Raw genomic sequence first — 22683 nt, 5'->3', positions numbered from 1 at the left:
TTCCACTTCTGTAATCTATCACTGGTCCACCTTATGAAAGAAAAATCTGAATATAAGGGGTTTTAATGTGTTTTCTGGATTTTTTTCTTACTTTAAGCCCATGATATCTGGGAAGTGGTTACAAATCAAGGTGTGCTGATGTAATAACAGAGACATTAATTTTGGTGGAGAATTTGGGAGTCAGCATAGACCAAAAAGGAATAGTTGCCATAATTGCCTGCATCTAGAGGAACACTTTTTAGGCTACAAATCAATGTCTTCAATACCTTTATCCTGACATCTACATGGCCAGCTTTAGATGACTAGGTCTTTTTGGAGCTAGTAAGTTTTCCCCACATCCTGCTGCCCAGTGATCCTTATGGAGCAGTACATGAATTAAAAAGCATGAAAGGGCATGTGGCTATCCCAGAAGAAAGAAGCATGGGAGAACACTCATGGATAGCCCAGGAATTGTTATAGTAGAAAGAGACATAGAGAATAGGACGAATCATTATGGGTCTTCAATAGGCAGCAGTCCTTCTTTCTTATCTTATCTCTCAGCTCATTACCTGAACACCTTGCAGTCTTTACTGCTTTGATCTTTTCTGTGCTACACAGATGTGACTGGCTTTTTAGATTGGGAATCAAGGGACAAGGAAAGAAAAGAAAGAAAAAGAACTTACCCAGGTCACATACAAGGTTCATAAAAAATTCACTGTTAAGTGGGATTCTTCTGAGTCTAAAGCCATCAGCCCAATAAATGACATTTTAGTGATCTCATAAAGGTGAGAGATGAGAAAAATTGAACTATTCAAGTGCAGAATGGAATTAATAAGAGCCCTTTCTGCAGCCCTTTCCCTGTGCTTTTTGACAAAGGGAGGTTTCCATGACCACAGGGACACTTCTGTTGTCTTGATACACATAAAGGACTCCATATTCGACCTATGTGTGACCTACTGACCTGAGACTAGGCTCATTAGTTTTATTCTGAACTCTATTTTACTGACAGGCTGTGCTGTTTTGGCTAAGTCACCAAGGTCTGACATTACATATATATCTACTATACTCTTGTGTTTGGATGTGCAGTCTGTGAAATTAATTGTCTGATTTTATGAGGTGCTCAACAGTTGCAGGGCTATTGAAGTTTAAAACATTAAGTGACAGTTTTAAATATTGGCATTAATTCCTCTGTGTGTGTTTCTTATCACTGTTTTACCTCCCATTATAAAACTTCTATAGAAATTAATTGAGATTCACGTTGTGCAAAAGATTGGAAATGTGAGCAGCATGTAACTCTGAGGAATTATATGACTAACATTCAAAAACATCCCAGTAATCTGGGAAAAATAGGCTCGTGGTCCCAGTGTATTAACTGAGGGGATGTATTTCCACAGCAGATGTGTAAATATAATTTGGACTGACATGTTTATGCTTAAATTAGATTGCTACATCCATTTGGGGTTTTAGGCCTTCATTTGTTTACAGAAAATGATTTGGTTAAAAATGTGGTGTTGACTGTAAAGATACACAGGTGTGGCATGTGGGAACATAGAATCTCAAGCATAAATCTGTTAATAAAGGAAGCAAATACAGAGTTGTATTCACTGTGGTGCTCTGAGTGTCTCTAATTTGCATAACCACAGTCTGTTTAGCTCTTAAGGTCTGAAATTTAGAAGTAGCAGATATAACATGTAAAGCCTGAAAAAATGAATGTTTCTTGAGCTTCTAATTCTGTCATCTGTTCACACATGACTAGAAAAATCTATTTGGTTGTTGTGGCTTAACCCTAGACAGAGGCTAAATATGAAGCAGCCACTTACACATCCCCCTACTGCCTACCCCCACATGGGTTGGGGAGGAGAATTGACAAAGGTAAAACCCATCAGTTGAGCTATGATCGTTTTAATAATTGAGATAAAGTAAAATCTTCATGCTACTCCTCCTACTACTACTGCAATTAGTAATGGAAAGGAAGATTACAAAAAAACAAAACAAAACAAAACAAAACAAAAAAAAAAAAAAAAAACAAACAAACAAAAAAAAAAGACAGAGAGAGAGAGAGAGAGAGAGAGAAATAACCCCCAACAGCTCATGACCTGCTGACTGATGCTTAGTTCACCCCTGAGCAGCAATCAGCCCCTCCTGGCCAATTCTTCCTCATTTTTACACTGGGCATAATGTTCTGTGGTGTGGAATATCCCTTTGGCCAGTTTGGTCAGCTGTCCCACGTATGTTCTCCCCACCCCTCCCCAGATTCCTGTGCAGCTCCTCACTTTCAGAGCATGAGACACTGAAAAGACCTTGGCTCAGGGTAAGCACAGCCTAGCAAATACCAAAGCATCAGTGTGTTATCAACATTATTCCCATCCTGAATACAAAACTTTGCTCTGTACCAGATACTATGAAATTAACTCAATCCCAACGGAAAATCAGTGTCACAATGAATCACTTCTCCTGTGTGCTTGTATATAGAGGTATGAAAACATACCTTCAAAAACAATTACAAATACAAAACAAATAGAAACACAAATAGAAATATTGGATGATTAAAGGTGCCCTTGTTTTGTTTCATTTGTTTTCCCCTACAGAATATGGTTACAGCACTGTTGCTGTTTTACTTATTACTATTGGATCTATGTTTGGTACAACTCTCATTTTGTTTAACTCCTGTCAAGAAATCTATACACTCATTTTACAGCTGTTTGTCGGTTTGGCTGTTGGAACCCTTTCTGGAGATGCATTGCTACATCTTATTCCTCAGGTAAGTAACAGACACTTCTGTGCTTTTAAAATGTTGACATGTGTGTGTGCACACATGCACACACAGAGAGAAAGGTTTCATTTAAACCTGAGTAATGCTCATCAGTTTATAAATAAAGCTTGCCATGAAATCCGCCCCCCAGAGTCCAATTACATTTACACTCTGTAGCTCAGAGAGAGATTAAAAATAATAATAAGTAGAAATCCATGATTGATGAATTCAAAGAAAGAAAGGCTCCTATTAAAAAAAAATAAAAAATCAGAAACCCCACAAGTCCTGTGCAAGGCACATTCTAGATGGGTATTATTTTTTTTTCATGAGGTAGATTCTGTGACATATTTTAACAGAAATTGTTCTATGGTTGTATGAGGCATTCACAATCCCCTTCACAGATTGCTCCAGACAACCAGGCGCTATCAGCCTAAGTAATCCTGATGCCTAGAACTCTAATAAAATGTGTGGCATGATCTTTTCCTAAATTCATAATCTAAATTTTAAGAACAGGATAACATGCAAAACAGAACCAAATTTTCCATTGTGTTTTCCTTTATTTTTAAAGTCTCCTCTGATATGACACAGATGTTACAAGTGGACTTCTAGTGGTCACAGAAAGAGAGCTTCACAGCTTCACTTAAGATTCTGGTTAAAATTTTCTTTGTGCTCAATGCGTCATCTCTGGAAGCAAAACTGGGAGAGTATTTTAAGGAAGGCAATTCTCACTTGAGTGTCAGACATTTCTCTCAGCAGCACCTTTTAAATATGAAAGTATTCTCCTTCACCAGTTTTAAGTGATGTATCCAGTAGCCTTCAGAGCAAAGGAGGGCTGCTGTGCTGTAACACTAGGAAAAAGAAGGAAGCACATCCACCAACAGAAATGCATTTTTGCAATAATTATGCATTAATTAATTCGTGCATATTTTCATGGAATCACAGAGTTGCAGAATTACAGAATGGTTAGAGTTGGAAGGGGTGTCTGGGGATCATCTAGTCCGACCCACTGCCAAGGCAGGATACCTAGAGCAGGTTACAAAGGGATACATCGAAGAGTTTTTGTATGTCTCCACAGAGGGAGAATCCACAACCTCCCTGTGCAGCCCGTGCCAGTGCTCTGCTGCCTTCAGTGTAAAGAAGTTCTACTTCATGTTGAGTGAAACTTTTTTGTGTTTTAGTTTATGGCCTTTGCTCCTCATCTTGTCCCTGGGCACTGAAAAGAGTCTGGCACCACTCTCTTGGCACCCACCCATGAGATATTTGTATGGATTAATGAGATCCCCTCTCAGACTTCTCTTCTCTAGACTGAACAGGCCCAGTTCCAGCAGACTGTCCTCACAAGAGAGATGCTCCAGCCCCCTAAACATTCTTGTGGCCTCTTCTGTAGCTCCTTATTTATTTTCAATATGAAGTTTGCATATTAAGATAATGCAAGTAATTTTTATAGAATTTTAACATCAATATATTAAAAATAAAATATATCTCATATATATAAAGGGTGATTTCATTAAACTGTCCCTAAAAATAATGTTACTTTCACCAATGAGAGATGAAGAAGTGTAGCTGTGCTCCTAATGATTAATTTCATCCTCTATTATTCAGCTGTTTATTTCAAAACACAGTTTAAATTTGAAGGAACTGGGAAAATAAAATTCTGAGAATAAAATGAGTTAACACATTGGCTTGCTCTAGCAATAATTAAAACATTGTCGTTTTATTTTTTTAACTTTATCTTTTTATTTTAGACTCTTGGTTTGCATAAACATGAAGCACAAGACGTAGAACATTTCTATGAGGGAAAAGAATATATTTGGAAACTTTTGGGAATAATTGGAGGAATTCATGGATTTTTTCTGATAGAAAAGTGTTTCTTTCTTTTGGTAACACCTCGTGACCAGGTAAAGCTTTGTACAATTCACCCTTTAAAAAAACTCTTGTATTTTGAGATTTTGCAGTGCACAGAATGTTAAAATAATTATGGAAATTAATTATCATTTTTGTGAGTTAAATGAAGCATTGATAATTGCTTTCCAAAGTGCTCCTACCAGATTGACCTTCAGCTTCTATTTTGCTTTGCTCTGTGAATTGTGCTTGCTCCATGAGTGTGTTCCACATATTTATAATTCCAGAAAGAGAACAGTTAATTGAGCGTATTCCATAAGCCTGTATTCATGACTCACACTGGAGCGGGTGAAAAGTGTGTATCCATATGAAATAGCAGTGACATTTGTTTGCTCTAGGCTCTGTTTGAAGAGGAGATAGATGCAAACATAAGATATATTCAAGAATAATATAGTAAAATTTCCAAATTGTTTTTCATCCCTATCCCAGTGATGTGAAAATCTGTGTGTTGCAGCCAGTAGGACCCAAGCTTATATTAATAAGATCTCCTTGCTGGCTGCCATGCTTACAGTAATTCTATTACTTTATTGTAGTATGGCCAGAGCCTGAAAATATGATTATGCACAAGGATAGAATGTAGCACAAAATGTGATGGCTCATTAAGTTTCTCAGCACGAGAGAAAATCCTAATGTCACTTAAGAAGGCTAAACCTTTGCTTGTTCTGTTCTACAGAGTGTGTGAAGGCTGGCCTGATTTAGATATGCAGCAATGACTCCCTATTCCCACTACCTTTGAGTCAGCCATAAGAATATAATGTGAGATTAATAGAATGAGAGTATTTTGATGATGGTGATATTTATTTGCTTGGTCAAAAGGAGTCCTTCCTGTTACTTTTTTGAGAGAAGGATTTTATCATCATCCCACAAATTTTTAAATTTTCTACTGAGAACTAGATGAATCCTCAGAGTTAATTTTTATATCTATCTCAGCTTCAAATTTGAATTTGATTTTTAAAATAAATTAGACTTTATCAAACCATTGTGATTGCCACTGATTTGTCTGATTCACTTTTCAGGGTTTTTAACAAAATAAGCATTAGGAAATATTGATGCCAGCCAATGATTTTTTAAAATAGATTTTGTTTGGAAAAAAAATCTATTAAAAATGCTAGATTTTCACAAAAGACTGAGAAATGCTGCACCTGTGTTCATTGAGTTTCAGAACTAATTGCAAAGCATCTTCATTCAGCAGGGCCTTTCTTTAGTTAATGGGCACTGGGGACATTCCCATGATCTTCCAGTGGAGTCTGAATTTAATGAACATTCAGGCAGAGGCAAATCTACTTCAACCATACAGTTGGTAGGTTACCAATATGACATACTTCCCTAAATTTATAATCTTCTTTCTCTGTTCCTCAAAATAAATGAACAAAATTAATGTAATAAATCAGTATTGTTTTTCAGTCTTTATTGATTTGTTGTTTATTACTTGACATGATTGTCAAGAATATCTAGATTTTGAAGTTTATAATGAGCTTTCGCAAAGATATTAAGAACAGATATTTTACAATAACTTTTCTTAAGTGTGTATCAGATTGATATAACAATGCACTTCCTGTATTGTTATACACTTTGTTGATAAAATTCTTAGAGATTTTCTTTCTCCCTTCTTTTTAAAAACATTTGAAACATTGTTCATATGTAAAGGTGTACTTTCCTTTAGGAAAAACTTCAGAATTTCCTGCAATGAGAATTAAGTACATACTTAGTGAACAGATTAAATCCTGGACTGCTCTTGGGCATTTTTCCACAGATTAGAAGAGTAATGTAAACACTTCAGGTATCTGGGAATAGTGCTTATAAGAACTTATAAGAAGTTACACACTTTTGTACTTGTCTGTGGATAAGATCCAGACAGATAAATCTTTGCAAATTAAATTGAGTCATAAATTTTACCCTGTTTTCTTTTTCTTTCAACAAATCTCTTCAGTTTATATCCAGTATCTAGATGCATAGATGAACTCCATTTTACTAATGTAGTTGTGGTGGGCAAGAGTCTCATGAGTCACCACTAATCTCTAAAACACAGTTGGAAAACTCTCAATAAAAGCCAGATCAAACAGAGGAGTGAAGCATGTTTACTATTTTGTGAGACATGTCAAAGCTTCCTGTTTATGATAATGAATGAACATGTCATTTCCCTCAGATGCAAGATCCCCCCCCAAAGTTCTATATAGATCACATTATCTGTATAGAATTAGCCTGGCTGAGCTGGTTTGTACAAGAGCAGCCAATTTTCCAGAATCATGTGAATAATAAGACAAACTGGTTGACTAAGGAAAACTTATAAATCCTTCAGATCAGTAATTAATCTTGCAGTTTTGACTCACTGTTCAAAGATGTGGTATGTGAATAAATATTATAGGAGAAGTGGAACAATTACTGGAATTCATATGACTGGCTGCGATCATGGGAGTTAGAGACATTTATTTTTTCCTTTAAAATGTAGAATATGAGAAACAATTCTTTTTCCTTCTCTCCTCATGCTTCTACAGCATGTCCTTCACAGCAACCAAGCTAAGACCAACCAATAAACATATTCTATTTTGTAGCCAGTGTACATCTCTGGTACTGTTTTTGGATATAGATGGCTGCTGTCCCTAACATGGAGTTCTTGTGCTGTTGTTGACTCCACTGGCTGCCATTATAGGTTTTACCACACTTTCTTGGGAAAAACCCCTCAGAAATTAAAATTCAGTCTTTCTAGTTTCAAGCAAACAAGTTTTTTGGCTTTTTTTTCCCTCACATGAATTTCTAATAATTTCTTCATCAGAAAGCAGGAGGTAGGGGCAGTGAGAGATTGCTCATGTTCTCCCTTATCTCCCAACAGTTGCAATATCTATTAATTAAACATTAGGTCTGGTGCATCAATTTATCTCTCTAAGATAAGGAAGAAGACACTGTCTCTTCACTTGAAGTAAAGGTAAATTTCACCATGGACTGTGCTCAAGTGCTGCTATGCCTAGCCAGTGTTGCCTGGTGCTGAGATGAAGCCCTTGCTAAAAGCCAAGACAGAAGTTACTGGAGGTTGCACCACCCTGAAGAAAAACCCCTGTATTTGAAAGGGCTTGAAACCTAATGATTATCATCTTTTTTAGTCTTGTGTTTTCACAGGGAAACTGTGAAGAACATGAGTGCCTAAAAGACTCTGCCTCTCTTTGCCTGGAAATCCTATGGACACATTCTTCAGGAAAATCCAGTCATGACAAAATCAAAACATACAATTTTAATTATAATGTCCATTCCAGTCTTGCATTTGGTTCAGATTTTTGTACATTCAAGAAGAAGTGTGGTTTTCTTAGGGTACAACAATGCCTATGAATGTATTTCTTTCTACCTGAATTAGACTTAACACTCTCTGGGTGAGCCAGATTTCTTTTTTATGTATTTCTGCAGTATAAATCACACTGCCAGTGGCCAGTAAATCATTCTAATGATATCTGAGCAAATAACCATTGACTATCTTTGATTCAAATAACTTGAACTTAGTTTATATTTTCCTGTACTTATGGCAGCAGCTGGAAGAGACCCTTAACACTGATCCATTATCTTTGCTTTTAACTAGAGAAGCCCAGAAGATTCTGAACCTGCTGAAGTTCCATCAGAGAGCAAGGTGATCAGCAAAAAAAGTTAGTATCAATAAAAAAAAATAGGCAAGAGAGGAAAATCCTTCAGACCTAAGATGGACTTGGAAGTGTGCAGCTGGCTTTGCTCTGTCTTTGCTGTGTGCTACATCACCACATCTAATGGCGCCTGGCTACATAATTTTATCTCTGCTTAAAGACCTTCTCAGCTGCCAACCCTGCAATTGTGAAGTTCATTAATCTTACACTGTCCTTGCTGTAGTATTTGCTGTCTCAATGTTGCAATTTATTTTGCTAAAGCCTTCGCTTAAAGGGAAATAGTCAAAAATTATTACTTACACTATACATACAAAACATTTTTATAATTTTAAACTTAGTTCAGGTTTTTATTTCTGAAGGTAGTGAAACATTTCTTGTAGGCTCACTATGCTAATATAATTCTGTGTCCTTTTTGTCTTACACAGTAAAGCAATAAACTCATTAAACCAGTAATGATTTATCACAGGTATGGAATAATAGCCCCATGATGGCCCTCAGTTTTAGAGTAATCTGTTTGCTTCTGAGAACTTCAGATAACTCCTGTCTTCTGTGGGTTTTTTGCTGCTTAGTAAAAATATGAAAATACAGTATAAACCAAATTTTGCCTTTAGCTGTACTTTCTGACCTTGGTGAATTCAATAGGATTGCAGTCATTCAACTGAGGGAATAATATATTAATTGAAATCAGTTTATTTACTATAATTAACTCCCCTTTATTTTGTGATGTCAAATCTTAGGTCATCAGTTTGATTTATTTAATTGTGTCATTATCTTCTTCTACGTTCTTAATATTCTCTTCTGTTCTTGGGGACTTAATTTCTATTTCTGAAGCATTAGAAGTCTAGAATTTCATTTCTTCATTTTCACCTCTCCAGTAGTACACAACCCAGTGCCAGTTTGAACATGACTACATAGTTGATCTCTAGATATTTGTTTGCTTCAATCATCATTACCTGCTAAGCACCAACAAATTTCTAGTGATCTCACTGTATTTGTTCCAAGTAAATTTGGGATAGCTTCTCAGTAATCTTTGTTTAGTTTAATTTTTCCTTATACCTCAGTCTTACCTCCATAAATGAAACCTTAGTAGAGAGGGGTAGGAGGTTATTTGGGGGTTTTTTTGGGAATATATAATTAAAAAAGCTTGTTTCATTATACAGTTCTTTTAATAGCTAAGTGCATAACCATACCTGGGTACCTTGATACTAGGTGAGATGTTTCTTCCCCAAAACTGAATGGAATCTGCAGGTCTAAGAGAGAAGCCTGACTGCTCCAAAACTGCAAAGCTTCACTGTCAATGCCTGTCAAGTAGGACTGCAAAGAGTCAATCACCATAGATAGTCAGGGAGTAACTCAGAAAGCAAGAAATTTTCTAAAGAAAAAGATGCCTGACTGGCCCTTTCTGCATTTATCCATACTTGTTCTGTGAATATCAGAGAAGACCAAACAGTAGCATTTTATATTTGTTATACTTGGTGACACTTTACATTGACTAGAAGTATTTTTTCTGTGTTAGTCATGGAAATATTGAAAAAGATATTTCTATGGATAAATGTTTGCTTTAAACTCTTATTCTAAACTTAAAAAGTGTAGTATATTGTTAAGATCCTGTACCCAATAGTTTTATAAAAATTATAGAATAGGATTCACTGAGTTTTGATCCCCTAGTTAAGCAAAGAAAGAAAAAAGCAAGATTGTTGGAGAAGAAGAGGCTTTGTAGAAATAGTTAAGGTAATAAATTAATAGTTAATAGTTCGTGTTGGAATATAATGCAGTGAGATAATTGCGAGTAACAAAGCTGCTTTTAAATAGGCTGAAAGTAAAGTAAGATAAACATTCAGATTTGTTTATACATGCATCTTCTTAACTTTCTGTCAAGTAAGTTCACAAAGCTTATATGTGTAATTGCTCCACAATGTTAACCTGATCCCTGTGTTTTACTAAAACACACTGGAATGAGTTCCAGTAATTGTGGTATATCTTCTCCAGCAGTCAGATACTTGAACAAAACAGACTAATAAGACCTCAGGGCAGGCCATGATTTCATCCTTGCCAGTGCTTTGTACAAATCACAAACTTAATGTAACACAGTAATCTATTATTTCTATGTAATTCATGCTCTGCACTATTGATTATAAACTGCCCATAGTGTTTAGAAAGAACTGTGCAAACTGGGGACATCCACATCCGGCTCTGTAAGCTGGCAGCAAATTCTAACAAGCCTGCCAATTTTTCTGAACCCACAGAGCTCCCAGACAACTAGGGAGGATTTTCTGAATACGGTTGTTAGGTTTTTATGTGCTCTGGGTGTTTTTTATAATAGTCTGAAAACTTCAATTCTAGCCAGTTTCTGTAAGAAAAATCTCTCTCCCGTTGCTATAAAATGGTCATCTCTGAGAAATATTACTGGATTGAAATCTGGTAATAACTGTATTCAGACAGATTGGTGCAGCTTCATGTTTGCTCCTTAGTCTGTCATATTCTGTCTATGTGGGGTCACCAGAAGTCAGAAAAATACATATTTAGGGCCCAAATCATGACTCTGCTCCTTCAGGCATGAAAGCAACCCTTTTCAAAATGTTCTGTCCATTCTGTGTAGAGGGAGGCTGGATGAGTTTCTTGAAAAACATTAGGCAGTCCTGACTGTAAGACTGGATAAAATGAATGAAAAAAAGTACAGGATGGGGCAGCTGATTATGTGTTGCTAAGTTTAGACATTGAACTTATATGGAGCCTTTTTGCTTCTTGAAGAGATAAACTGCCTCCCTGTGAGTTTGTTCAGCATTCCACCCTGTCACTTATTCCCTAGAGACTGTCCCTAATTCCCTAGCTTGATTTCAGTACTTGCATCACTAGTAGCATGTAGGCGACCTGATGCAATGAGCACCCAATATACTGTTCTGCACTAAAATAAGGTCACAGAACAGCATGGGAAAGACAAACAGCCATCTCCACCCATGAGTGGTGCTCCAGATAGGAGTACTATGAGCATAACAGCCATTAATTGATTGGAAAAAATGTTGGATATAAGCATGCTGTAACCCTGCACTATAAGTAATACTCTGAGGCTTGTTGTCTTTCATTTCTATCTTTCACTGTAATACAATTGCATAAGAAAAACAGACCCTGCAAATATTACTCAGTAGTAGCAAGCTTTACAAGATTAAAACAATCAGCTGCATGAGACCAAATATTCATCTTCACTGTAGCTCTGCAATTCTGTGAGCAATGGTGGAAGAACTCCAAATAACAATTAGGAAAATGACCCAAACATAATTTTTTGTCTAATAGTTGACCTAGTAAGAATAAGGAAGTTATTTCCTGGTATTTGCATCTCATTTTGAATTGTTCTGGAACCTATGTTTTTGTTTCAAATATTGAAGGAAGTATAATAAAAATGAAAAATCAGATAAACACTTATTCCCTTTGATTATTATGACTTTTTGCAATGTTATATGCAAAGTCACCAAAAACCCCAAATCATTTGTAGCATAACAAAATTGGTAATATCTGTTTGGGTAGATACTGGGCTTTTAATCTGTTTATTTATTTTTCTTTTTTGAGGTAAGAAAATCAGCTTGTTAGCAATAATGGTTCTGGTGGGTGACAGTCTTCACAATTTTGCTGATGGCTTGGCAATAGGAGCAGCCTTCTCATCCTCAACAGAAACAGGTGTGACAACGACTGTTGCTATTTTATGCCATGAAATTCCCCACGAAATGGGTAAGAAATATATGTGTGTGTTTTTCCTGATTAACTGTGCATTTCCAGGTTTCCCAAAAAGTTATTTCCTGTATGACATTTGTGGGAGTTCTTGCTTATAGCATCATGAATTACAGTGTTACTGTGGGATACTTTGGCCTTCACAAAAATAGAGGAGGCTTCTGCACTCATTACTGGATGCCTTCCCATTTGACCTCCTCCAGATGGAAATGACATCGGGTCAGGAGTGACCTTTTTTTCTTATGTGTACAGACACCAAAAATAATAAACTGTAAGCAAGACTCATGTGTGTGTAATGGCCATGATGACACCTAATGGGCTACCTGATCATTTCGATATCCAGCAGATCTATTTAAGCAAGTATTCCTCTTGCTACCCTCATTCCTGCTGCTAATCAAGAACAATAAGATAATAAAAGCTGTATGACGTATTTTACTGGTGGACAGGAGGACAGGATGCTTGTTCTGTTGTATATTGCCCTTGATTGACTTTTTCTGTAAAACTTCCAGCATGGCTGAAGATGCTCCTGACATTGTGTTGATGAATGCTTATAAATTGGGAAGTATGATATGAGAACTGCAGGTTCTCATTTCTATCATTAAATGACTGAAGATTTCATGTGCTTTGTAGAAAACTCCTCCAAACAAAAAGATGGGATGGAGAATTGCTGTAAAACTGGTAACTCTTGTTTGTGTAACAAAGTAAACTGAAATACTTGACCATTACTTCCAAAGACACCTTCTTCTGGGGCAGTAGTGCCCCAGTGTCAAAGTGACATTTTTACAGTCAAGGATCAAGCTTTTTCAAATCTTCTCGTTGTGGCTTGTTACGAAATCTTTTATTTCAGAAGAAAAATCTGTGATGGGATTCTGATGTACAATTTACTCCAGGTGATTAGGACTGAAATCGGTGGGATTAAACTCAAACTGGGATCAGACTGGCATAGATTACTCTGACTTGCAGCACCCGTAAAACACTCAAAGACGATGCTGCAAATATACCCACATGATTTGAACTGGCAAGTTCCCAGTGGAGAAAGATTTAAAAACTCTGGGAAACCATGTGACTTCACTTCTGCATGTATCCAAGTTGGAAATGTCATGGAACATAGAGAACTAATAGAAAGCCACTCCTCAATACTGTATGCTATCTTTAGGAACAGCTAAACAAGTACAAGTCAATATTACTTTTTTGTTGTTTTGAGATTTTTTCTTTCACACAGGACAAGTTTATAACTAATTCTACCGAATTCTAAAGGCAGCCCTCCATAATTTGCTATCTTTGTATATATCTTAATGATTTTCCTTCATATTTTATTACCAAGAGTCTTTAAAAAAGCATTTATCAGCTAAATAATAAATGTTCTTTGTCTCTATGCAGGAGATTTTGCTGTGCTGCTAAGTACAGGGCTCCCCACGAAGACTGCAATTTTGATGAATTTTATAAGTGCACTAACAGCATTCTTAGGACTTTATATTGGCCTTTCTCTATCAACTGACCCATCCATTCAAAACTGGATCTTTACTGTTACAGCTGGAATGTTCTTGTATTTATCTTTAGCAGAAATGGTGAGAACTTCAGTCTATTTTTATATTTTCCTTATAGCATAGCCACATCATAGCTGAGTGTCAGACAAATGCAGGAACATGAACTTGGAGAGAAAAGGAGCTCATAGGCTTTCTGGGAAGAGCATGTTGTCTGACCTGTGTGTGTACAGTGCTTAGAAAAGTAATCTGTTTTTCTTCTGTGTCACTCTCATGCTAGTTGTCATTATAATGAAAAGGGGAAATAAAGACCATTAAGAGACTAAAATAAGAGAAAGGCATGATGGACTTTTAGGGTCTTTTGAAAAAAAATATTTTAAAGTATTTTAAGCAATGTATTTTTAGTTATTTATTAAAACATATATTTGAACCTTCAGGGGATTTAAAGATCTTGAAAAAACTGGGGTTTTTTTCTTTTTCTGCCCTTTTTAATATATTTTTCACCCATTGTTTCAATGGAAATTTGCTATTTCAGAACTAAAATGTATGATGCTTATCCTGAACACTTCCTTTCTGTCCTAGGGAGGTTTCAATTAGCTCTTAAGCAATAAAAAAGCCTTTAGATTACCTCATCTTTTTAATAGTTGCCCAATATTTTTCATATTCCCAATTCAATAGCAATGATCTGTCTATAGAAAAATAAAGTGGGAAGATAGGAGGTAGGAGGAAAGTCTAAGGGCTACACAAAAATTAGGAGCAATCATAGCTCATGCAGGTGCCTCAGGCCATATAATTTATTGAAGAGATGGATAACTGTCACACATGTAGCAATGCAGAACTTAAATGCCTGCCCAGCTTTGTCACATGACTCTTTAACCAACATGTGTTGATGTAAAGTTTCTTGAAAGCTCCACAAACATGGAATGTTTTGAGTGAGTAGATCAAGAGGGAGAAAAAAAAAGTCTCTTCATAAAGTATTACTTTTTTTTCCCCCCAAGCCTGTCTGTAACTCCCTTGTGTTCATTACCACTTCATGTCTGAAATGCTCTTTACCAGGTTCAGGCATCATACTTTAAACCTGATATTCCCTTCCAGTATTATAACCTATTTAAAATTCTACTTACAGTTATTGATCTTAGTACCTTGGTAGTATTTTAGTCTTTTTTTTTTTCTATTGTAAGTAAAGTTAAAATGAACATAAAATTCACCTAAGAGCTTAAGAGGGAACTGCCAAAGGATTGTGGATGTGTCAACAGTCCTGACTGAGGTAGTAAATAACAGACGAGAACACTGTGTACCAAGTTGCAGCTTATTCTGACAGAGAAAGTTGGAAGTGTGGCTGCCTACCAACTGTGTAGGCATGGTTTTACTGATGGGGCTAAGAACGATGTACACAATTTTTCCTTCAGTGTGTGATTGGCATCAATCAGGGATCCACAAGCTCCTAGAACAATACCATGTTTTTCCCTGAGTCTTCAAAGCAATGTGCCAGCTGTAAATCCCAAGAGAAAACATAGTTCCAGGCAGAGACAGGGACATGTTTTCCCTTCTTCTCAGCTTGTCATCATTCTTCCCTTCTTGATGTGAAGGGAAGAAAGAAGGGAGAGAGAGGGGAGGATCACATTTCTCTCAATCCCTTTTATTAATAAAAGACTCTAATCAGCCTTTCTCTGCATTTTGTCAAAAGACCTGCCATTAGGTTGTTCACCTGTTTGTCAGTGTCAAATATCACAGGGATTATTTTATTTAAAAAATATTTATGTAGCACTGCAGGCATCTATAGATGTGAAAAGTTTTGTATGTTTGTATAGTAGATCTCAAGAGAAAATGATACATCTCAAGAGAAAATTAGCCATTCTTTATGCATTTTTTCACTTTCTGCACAGAAATAGGTTCTATTCTGCTGCACTCTCATCTACCAACAATAGTCATCAGTGCTCAAGCCAATGGTATACAAACACTTAATTGTACACAAAGTTTGACTGTAGTGTTTAGCGTTGCTTTATAGGCTGTCACATATTCATGTGTTTGTCAGAATAACACTTAAATAAAACTGAGCAGCCTCACTGGTTTCTGCACTGAGGAATATTGTGGGGTGTGAGTGGAGGTTTGTTGACAGAACAGCACTGTGAGACTGCTGCCACAGACAAAGTAGCACAAATCTATTTCTGTGGTTAATTAAAGGTTTTTCATTTCTTCAAATGGCATTGTAACTCCATTAGCAAGCTGAGTAGACTAATAATTTCATAAACTGAATAAGAAACAAAAGATAAAATCATTTATATCCATCATTTTTCACCAAGAAATTATGCAAAACTGCAGTTTACTCTGACTAATTTTAAAAATGTTTTCAATATTGAAGATAAGGGAGTAGTTTTTAAAGTGATTTACTGGACTGCTGCAGTGCAGCAGCCATGCCACATGTTCCCAGCCTGGTAAGAACTCTTTTTTTGCCTGTACATGCCTGAGACCCTCTTTCAGCATGCTGCTTCCTATTTCTTCTTATCTTTTGTGCACTCATGATAACAAGAGCTGGAGTGGAACAGAGAAGTCCCTTGATTAGCAGTCCCTCTTTTGCTTCTGACAGACTTGAAGCCTTAGCAAGTGTGACGAGACAACACACTTCCAACAGCTTGGATGTGGTGCTGTGTTCCCTTAATTTGTGAAGTGGTTTTTCTGCCAGTTGAATAGGCTCATGCTCCTTAAACAAGATTTTCTCTGCTATCCCACATGCTCAGAGAGAGTTGGGTAACCATAGCTGATACTGTGACAGCAGCCATTTTAACAGATAAGCAAGGATATCACACTAGGTGTGGCGATAGAAATGATTTCTGTGTTGATTACATCCACAGAGGTTTGATGAGGGAGCAGACATCAGCATGGCACATGGAAAGGATACTACTTGCTAAGAATTCCTTTTGGAAACTCTCCTAGGAACCTACTGGGCATGTGTGTAGCTCCTCAATTGTCACTGACAGCAATTAATAAATTGTCAGTGACAGCAATGAAAATCCAATTTTGCAGTGGGAGGAGAAAATTTCCCTGTTTGGAGAACTTTTCACTCAGGCAATGGAGACAAGAAAAATATAGACTAATCATAAGGATAAATAAGAAATACTAAACATCTAGTCTGGAACTCTGGATTCAGGCTAGGTCTTAATTAACAGTTTTTACTTATATACATGAAAAACTCAGTTTGCTCTGAGCACTTAAAACTGCCAGTTCAGATTTTGATTTGCATCATAACTTTGAGGTTTTTACACTTGCTTTAGATTAAAAGTTCCTGATTATCTTTAAACATTGCTCAAATATAACTACATAACTTTCTGTACTGTAATTTAAACCACTACCTGGTTGTAATGGAGATCTAGGGCATCTGGGTTTCCCTGTTATTTTCAGGCAAAGCTTTAGTGTTGAGGCAGATTTTTCAGCACAGTTTTATTTTGGGCCCATGCCAACTTACAGAGAAAGAAGAAAATGCAGAAGCAGCAGCCCCAGAGACCCCCCTCTGACAGAAGGAAGGACAAGCATAGCAAACACTCCCATTAACCTCCTTGGTCAACACCACTCCACTGTCTCCCAGTGGCTGCTGCTGTTACAGCTACTGTGAAGAGCCTCCAAAGTGCACAGGAACTCAGTAGTTTTATTCAAGAGAAAAAAAACTCTTACAACCAAAACCAGAGGTCAGCACCAGACTATTGTTCGGTATTTATTTCCAGAGTTGATGTGACAGTATTAGTGGTCATCAGTGTTTCCTCTGAATAAAGCAGAAACATTAAGAGAATTTGAGCCTGAGGCATCATTTTTGCAAGCTCTGTTTAGACACATATTTAGTTTAAACCTTTGATAAAATACACTGTGTAGAGTGAAAGGTCAATGCAAGTAGGTTTTATTATGATTATAAACAAGTGTTGCTCCATTACATAATTTAAAACTCACAGAGAAAAGCACTGAACATGATTTTTTTCAAGCATATTTTAAAAATCCTGTTTTCTACTTGTACGTTTACTAAAGCCCAAGTAAATAGAAGTGTTGCCAGTTATTTCAGAAAAAGCATGATTGACCCTATATATAGTACTGAAGCAAAAAATACTCCAACTAGTTTATTCCCACAAAAGGAAATCACTAATTTTATCATTAATTTTACTAAATAAACATTTCCTTGCAGATAGCTGTATAAAATTACTACAAAATATTGAGAAGTTAACAATTTGCAGAATCTTGTTTATAATTCTTATCAGTACTAGTAAAAGAACCAAAGTGGGTAGAATTTGATTAATTTAAATATTTCACTGTCAAGATCAGCTTTGTCAAAATGTACAGAAAATGCTACACATTAATAACTATAGTCAGAATCAGCAATTTAAAAGTTGCTTTTTTTTTTTTATGAAGTTTGTCTTGTTTTCCCATAACTTTTGTTTCCCACAGATGAATGTATCTGGCTCTCATTCTGCTGTCTTATTCTTTTTTTAGCTTCCTGAAATGACTCATATTCAGACACGGCGACCCTGGTTGATGTTTCTCCTACAGAACCTTGGATTACTATTAGGCTGGCTTTGCCTCTTACTTTTGGCTGTATTTGAACAGAAAATTAAAATATAAGCTTTCTGTTGGAAATTTCAAAGTACCACTTATGAAAGTGGATAGCATTATTCACAATTTTGTCATGTCTGCCATAGCAATATGTAAATTAAGTTGCTGGGATTTTATATCTGAACAGTAGATAACTATTTTACTTTATTAACTTATTGTTCAGGTTTTTGTAATTATTTTTTTTTTGTAAAAATGAATGTTTAGAATTATGTTTTCTTTGTTACTGAGTTTACCAGATCCAATGCTCAAACTCACAGGAGCTTTTAATTAGTTTTTATTGAGTCTCTTCTAGTTGAATGCTCTAAGTGATCTCTGCCAGTCTGATTGAAGAAAATAAAACACTTTTATATGCAATAATTAAAGTGGACTAACCAAATTTGAATACAGATTTTTTTTTTGCCTTTTAGTAAAAAGAATTATTTCTTTAAATCTGATAAGTGTAGCAAAGCTAAACTGCTAAATAGCATAAAGCGATCTCATAAAGTCTGCATTTTCTACTTTGTCAACATAAAAATTCTCATCAGTTGCATCTTACTGGTCCACTGTGGCAGGAAAAAAATGACAAGTGTAAATACTGAAGTTTATGATACAGAAATTTGGGAATTCTTTTCCAACTGTAATGCAGTTTCTCATAAGTGTGATGAAACCTGTGACAGTCAAGCACTGGACTAACCACTTTTTGCGTTATCTCACCTCTGGTGGTTGCTTATAGCAACTACTTATGAAGGATTGTAAAAAATGTGTTTAAATTGCTTTTCCCTGATATCCCTTCCAGGCTCCTCAAATGAAGGGACTTCTTGGGCCAAATGTTGCTTCTGAGACATCACATTCAATAAACACTTGCCTTCCTGTCAGCAATTAGCTTAATCGTAGATATGTGATGTGCATTGTGGAAAGAGCTTTTTCAATTGTCTAGAGTGCATATAGCCTCACTGCAACTCCTCCCATTCTGAGTGATTTCTGTGTAATTATTCCTCTTAATTTCAAGGTAATTCTGCATAAGTTGAGATGATTAATTTAATTAATTTTGCAGAACTGGATCTGAAACAAATATACAAATTCTGCTCTGATTCTGATGTGCTGAGCAGCTTCTAGAAGGTATTGAGCAACACTCAGCTGTGTAATTTCAGCTCTTTACATGCTCTCAATTTCTGGTGCAAGGATTTCTCCCCTATCTTATTCATACTTTTGTATGAGAACTAAATTATGTTCTTTCTTTCTCCTCTGATGACATATGGAAATTGGTTGCTCTGATGAGCAAGTTGCAGAACAGATACATATTCTTTATGAAGCAACTTCAAGTTTTTTTTCTTTGTATAAACTCTGTCTTGAAATATCTCTACATTATGACACAACATTACTGTCTTGCAGCATGTCCTTTGTTTATTTGCTAGCTCCTTGTAAAGGCACAATTATTCTTATATTACAGAGGGGAACAGAGTCTACTCTACTACAGCAGACTGACAGACCTGTTAGTTCTCAAAAGCTTCATATTAATGTTCCAAAATACAAAGTGAAAAAAAAAAAATACGGAATTTCACCATTTATGATAGCCCACACTAATTGGGTTGTGAACCCTTAGTCAACCACTGACTAACCCTCAAGGAAAAAAAAACCCAAAACTTAGAGATAATTGAAAAGTAGATATGGATTCATTTTCAGTGCCTGCTAGTTATGAGAATCTGTAGCAAATGCCCCAATGCAAATCTAGACAAACATGTACATACCTTCAGCAACCTTGTCCCAAAAAATTTATCCGAGTGAACACAGGAAGTCTCTCTTTGACAGGGGAGTGAACTGGGCTCTTTTTAAGGCCCGAAGTACAATCCTAGATTCTTTTATTTAGTTGTGCAAATATTACAATTACTTTTTATGTTGATGTAACTTTGAAAGGTGAGTTGAGAAGCCATGTCTAATGCTTCTGTTTTCGAAGTTTACATTTTTTCCAAGAACTTGTGCTTGATTTTATTAAGGTAATATTTTTAAAAAGGGGTGTCTCAGTATTTCATCTGTTTGTGTTGGCACTGAGTCACTTCATGACCTTCAGCTGTAACAGTCAATTCAAGCAATAGCAGGGCATCACTGGACGTAAGCAAAATCTATTCTTGTATCAGATGGTGCAAATGAATATTGGAAACATTCATTATTTCAAAGAGAAGAGTTACCATAGTTTAAACGCTTATGTGTGCCTAATGTTTGCTTCCATGGAAAACAAGATTACCAATATGATCATGTTTTGGTAATGTTATTGTATTGTGATATATTTGTCTACTGTTTATTAATGTATCTGAAAGAGGGCAAGTAATTTCTGGCAGTGTGTACTTTAAAGTTGCATATGAGCATAGGCTCCCATCCATACGTGTTCTGTGAACGTATTAAGAACATGTATTAAGAACACATATTAAGAAAATGCCATCTTTTGGCCACATATACTTATCAGGCATCTCAATCACATTTAACAATCAAATGTATTTATACAACTTCCACCATAGGCCCAGATATGTTGATCAGAAAGCCAGTTAATCTTTATTTCACAGAGCTTTTTGGCTTTTGTGGTGTTTGTCAGTAAGTGAGTAGTTCTATGACCATTTTGCCCTGATGTCAAACCTGAAGTCTCATCAACATATGAAAGTTTGAGTTCCTGTGGCACTTAGAGAGAACTTATCTCACTACTTAAGGTTAGTGCCTCTGCTGTAAATCTCTTTACATTAGTGTCTTTAAAAAGATACTGAAGATGGAGTATTACCACATGTAATTCAAGACCTCTGGCCTTACAGAGGGCTGGAAACTGTTCCAATAGATCATTGAAACAGATAATTAAATAAGTTTTACACCAATGAGATTCACCTGTCAAATTCATCATTTTAGTCAATGTTCTCTAAAAATTCCAAGAAAAATAATAGAACATGTTTTTGTGTCCTTACAAAAGAGAAGACTGCACAAGTGTTCTTATGATGCATTCTTTTTTAGTTTGTTTTAAATATGTAGAGTTTGTACATAGAGATTTGAAACAGACCTGTTTTTAAAGCCAGGGAGATCTTTCTGTTGCTTCAAACCTAACAGACAGAGAGCATAATATGCCAATGTTTTCATTGAGTCAAATCCTGAGTAAGGACTGCAGAACTTCATCACTTGCAGCCCTTAAATCAGGACTAGGTTTCTCTGTAAGAGGTATGCAATTACTCAAACAGATGTTATGTACTTGATGGAGAGATTACTTGGTGAGGTTTTACAGCCAGTCAGGCAGTTCTAACTAGATAATCATAATGTTCCTTTGAAACCTTAAATACATGAATCTATAGATAAAGGAATTTTCCTGGAAGAACCTGTTTAGTGTTTCTCCCTTTCATCTATTCTTAGTTTTCAGGCCCTTTTAAGATGAAATGATCTTGCTTTCCTACACAGAAAACTAGATAGAAAAGGAAAGGTTGAAAGAATTTGTTTGCTGCAGTATTTTTTCTTGGAAGTTAGATGGGAGAGGCCCTCATAAAGAATACCTCTAATTCCAAACTACCAGCGCTCCTGAGAGCTGACCTTGTACCTCTATTTTCTGTATATGTTACACATTATCCAGTGACTCCTAAGATAAATAGTTCCTTCTTTGCAGTCAGTTATAGTAATGCCCTCAAGTTTCTGGAGCTCATCTGCATGTTTTAAACACTGCCATCTATTCCTTTACTGTATTTTTATGCTTTAAACATGAATGTGGCATTCTGTCCAGAGACAGAAGAATACTTTTTCATATAAGAAAACATAGTTAGTTTTGGTATTTACCCTTAAATTATTTTTCTATCACCCTGCCATTGCACTTGAGAAAGCGAATTATCATTGTAACAGTTTTAAACAGGTTTATAATCTGTATGGATTAGGGCTGCTATTTTATCAATGTTCTTATCTTTTCTTTCTTTACTGTAACCGTTTGTCAGATCTTCTCATTTTAAACTTCCTGTCATTTTAAAAATAAGCTGCCTTCTATTGTGAGTGTAGCTGTAGGAATGTGACTACAGAAGATACAGGCAGTAGTTGCACAATAGCTTTAATCAAAACAAAAAGTCCTGCAATTTATTTTACTAGACCCACCTACATTCCCTTCTCCCCAAAAGAACAAAAAATCCACACATGGAGCTGTTGCTCTGGGTCACGTAGGGGAATGTAAGAAGTGCCTCTTTCCTTTTATGTCCCTGATAACAGGACCAAGCACAACGGGAGACCCTTCACAGACGCCTGGACGCATTGAAATCGCTGCCAAGCTGCGGTCGGCGGCAGCGCGGAGCAGCATCCCGGGGCAGGGGTGCCGGGCCCGCGGGGGGCCGGTGCGGCCGGTGCCGCCGGTGCCGCTGGTGCCGCCGGTGCCGCTGGTGCCGCCGGTGCGGCCGGTGCCGCCGGTGCCGCTGGTGCTGCTGGTACCGCTGGTGCCGCTGGTGCCGCCGGTGCGGCCGGTGCCGCCGGTGCCGCTGGTGCGGCCGGTGCCGCTGGTGCCGCTGGTGCCGCTGGTGCCGCCGGTGCCGCTGGTGCCGCTGGTGCCGCTGCCGGGGGCGGACGCGGAGCAGGCGGGGAACTCCCAAGGGGGAGCCAGGGTGGAAATTGGGCGCTTACAGCGGGAGGACCCAAGTGTTAATTTTATTTT

General features: G+C 36.8%; 1 protein-coding gene across 1 annotated transcript in view; it reads left to right on the top strand.

The window, feature by feature from the left end:
- Positions 1-18434, top strand: part of SLC39A12 (solute carrier family 39 member 12) — a gene marked incomplete at its 5' end in the record, with an annotated part of 33112 nt that extends 14678 nt beyond the window's left edge. The window contains 7 exons of the mRNA XM_083870838.1: positions 2568-2740; positions 4477-4629; positions 5826-5933; positions 8199-8262; positions 11821-11979; positions 13360-13547; positions 17937-18434. Of these exons, the coding sequence (XP_083726964.1) occupies positions 2568-2740; positions 4477-4629; positions 5826-5933; positions 8199-8262; positions 11821-11979; positions 13360-13547; positions 17937-18065 (974 nt within the window). The 3' untranslated portion in view covers positions 18066-18434. The remainder of the gene's footprint in view (positions 1-2567; positions 2741-4476; positions 4630-5825; positions 5934-8198; positions 8263-11820; positions 11980-13359; positions 13548-17936) is intronic.
- Between the last annotated feature and the right edge of the window lie 4249 nt (positions 18435-22683).

The sequence above is a fragment of the Zosterops lateralis genome, assembly GCF_965231275.1.
Source record: "Zosterops lateralis genome assembly, chromosome: 1".
NCBI classification, from domain to species: domain Eukaryota; kingdom Metazoa; phylum Chordata; class Aves; order Passeriformes; family Zosteropidae; genus Zosterops; species Zosterops lateralis.
This window is presented reverse-complemented; position numbering and strand designations above follow the sequence as displayed.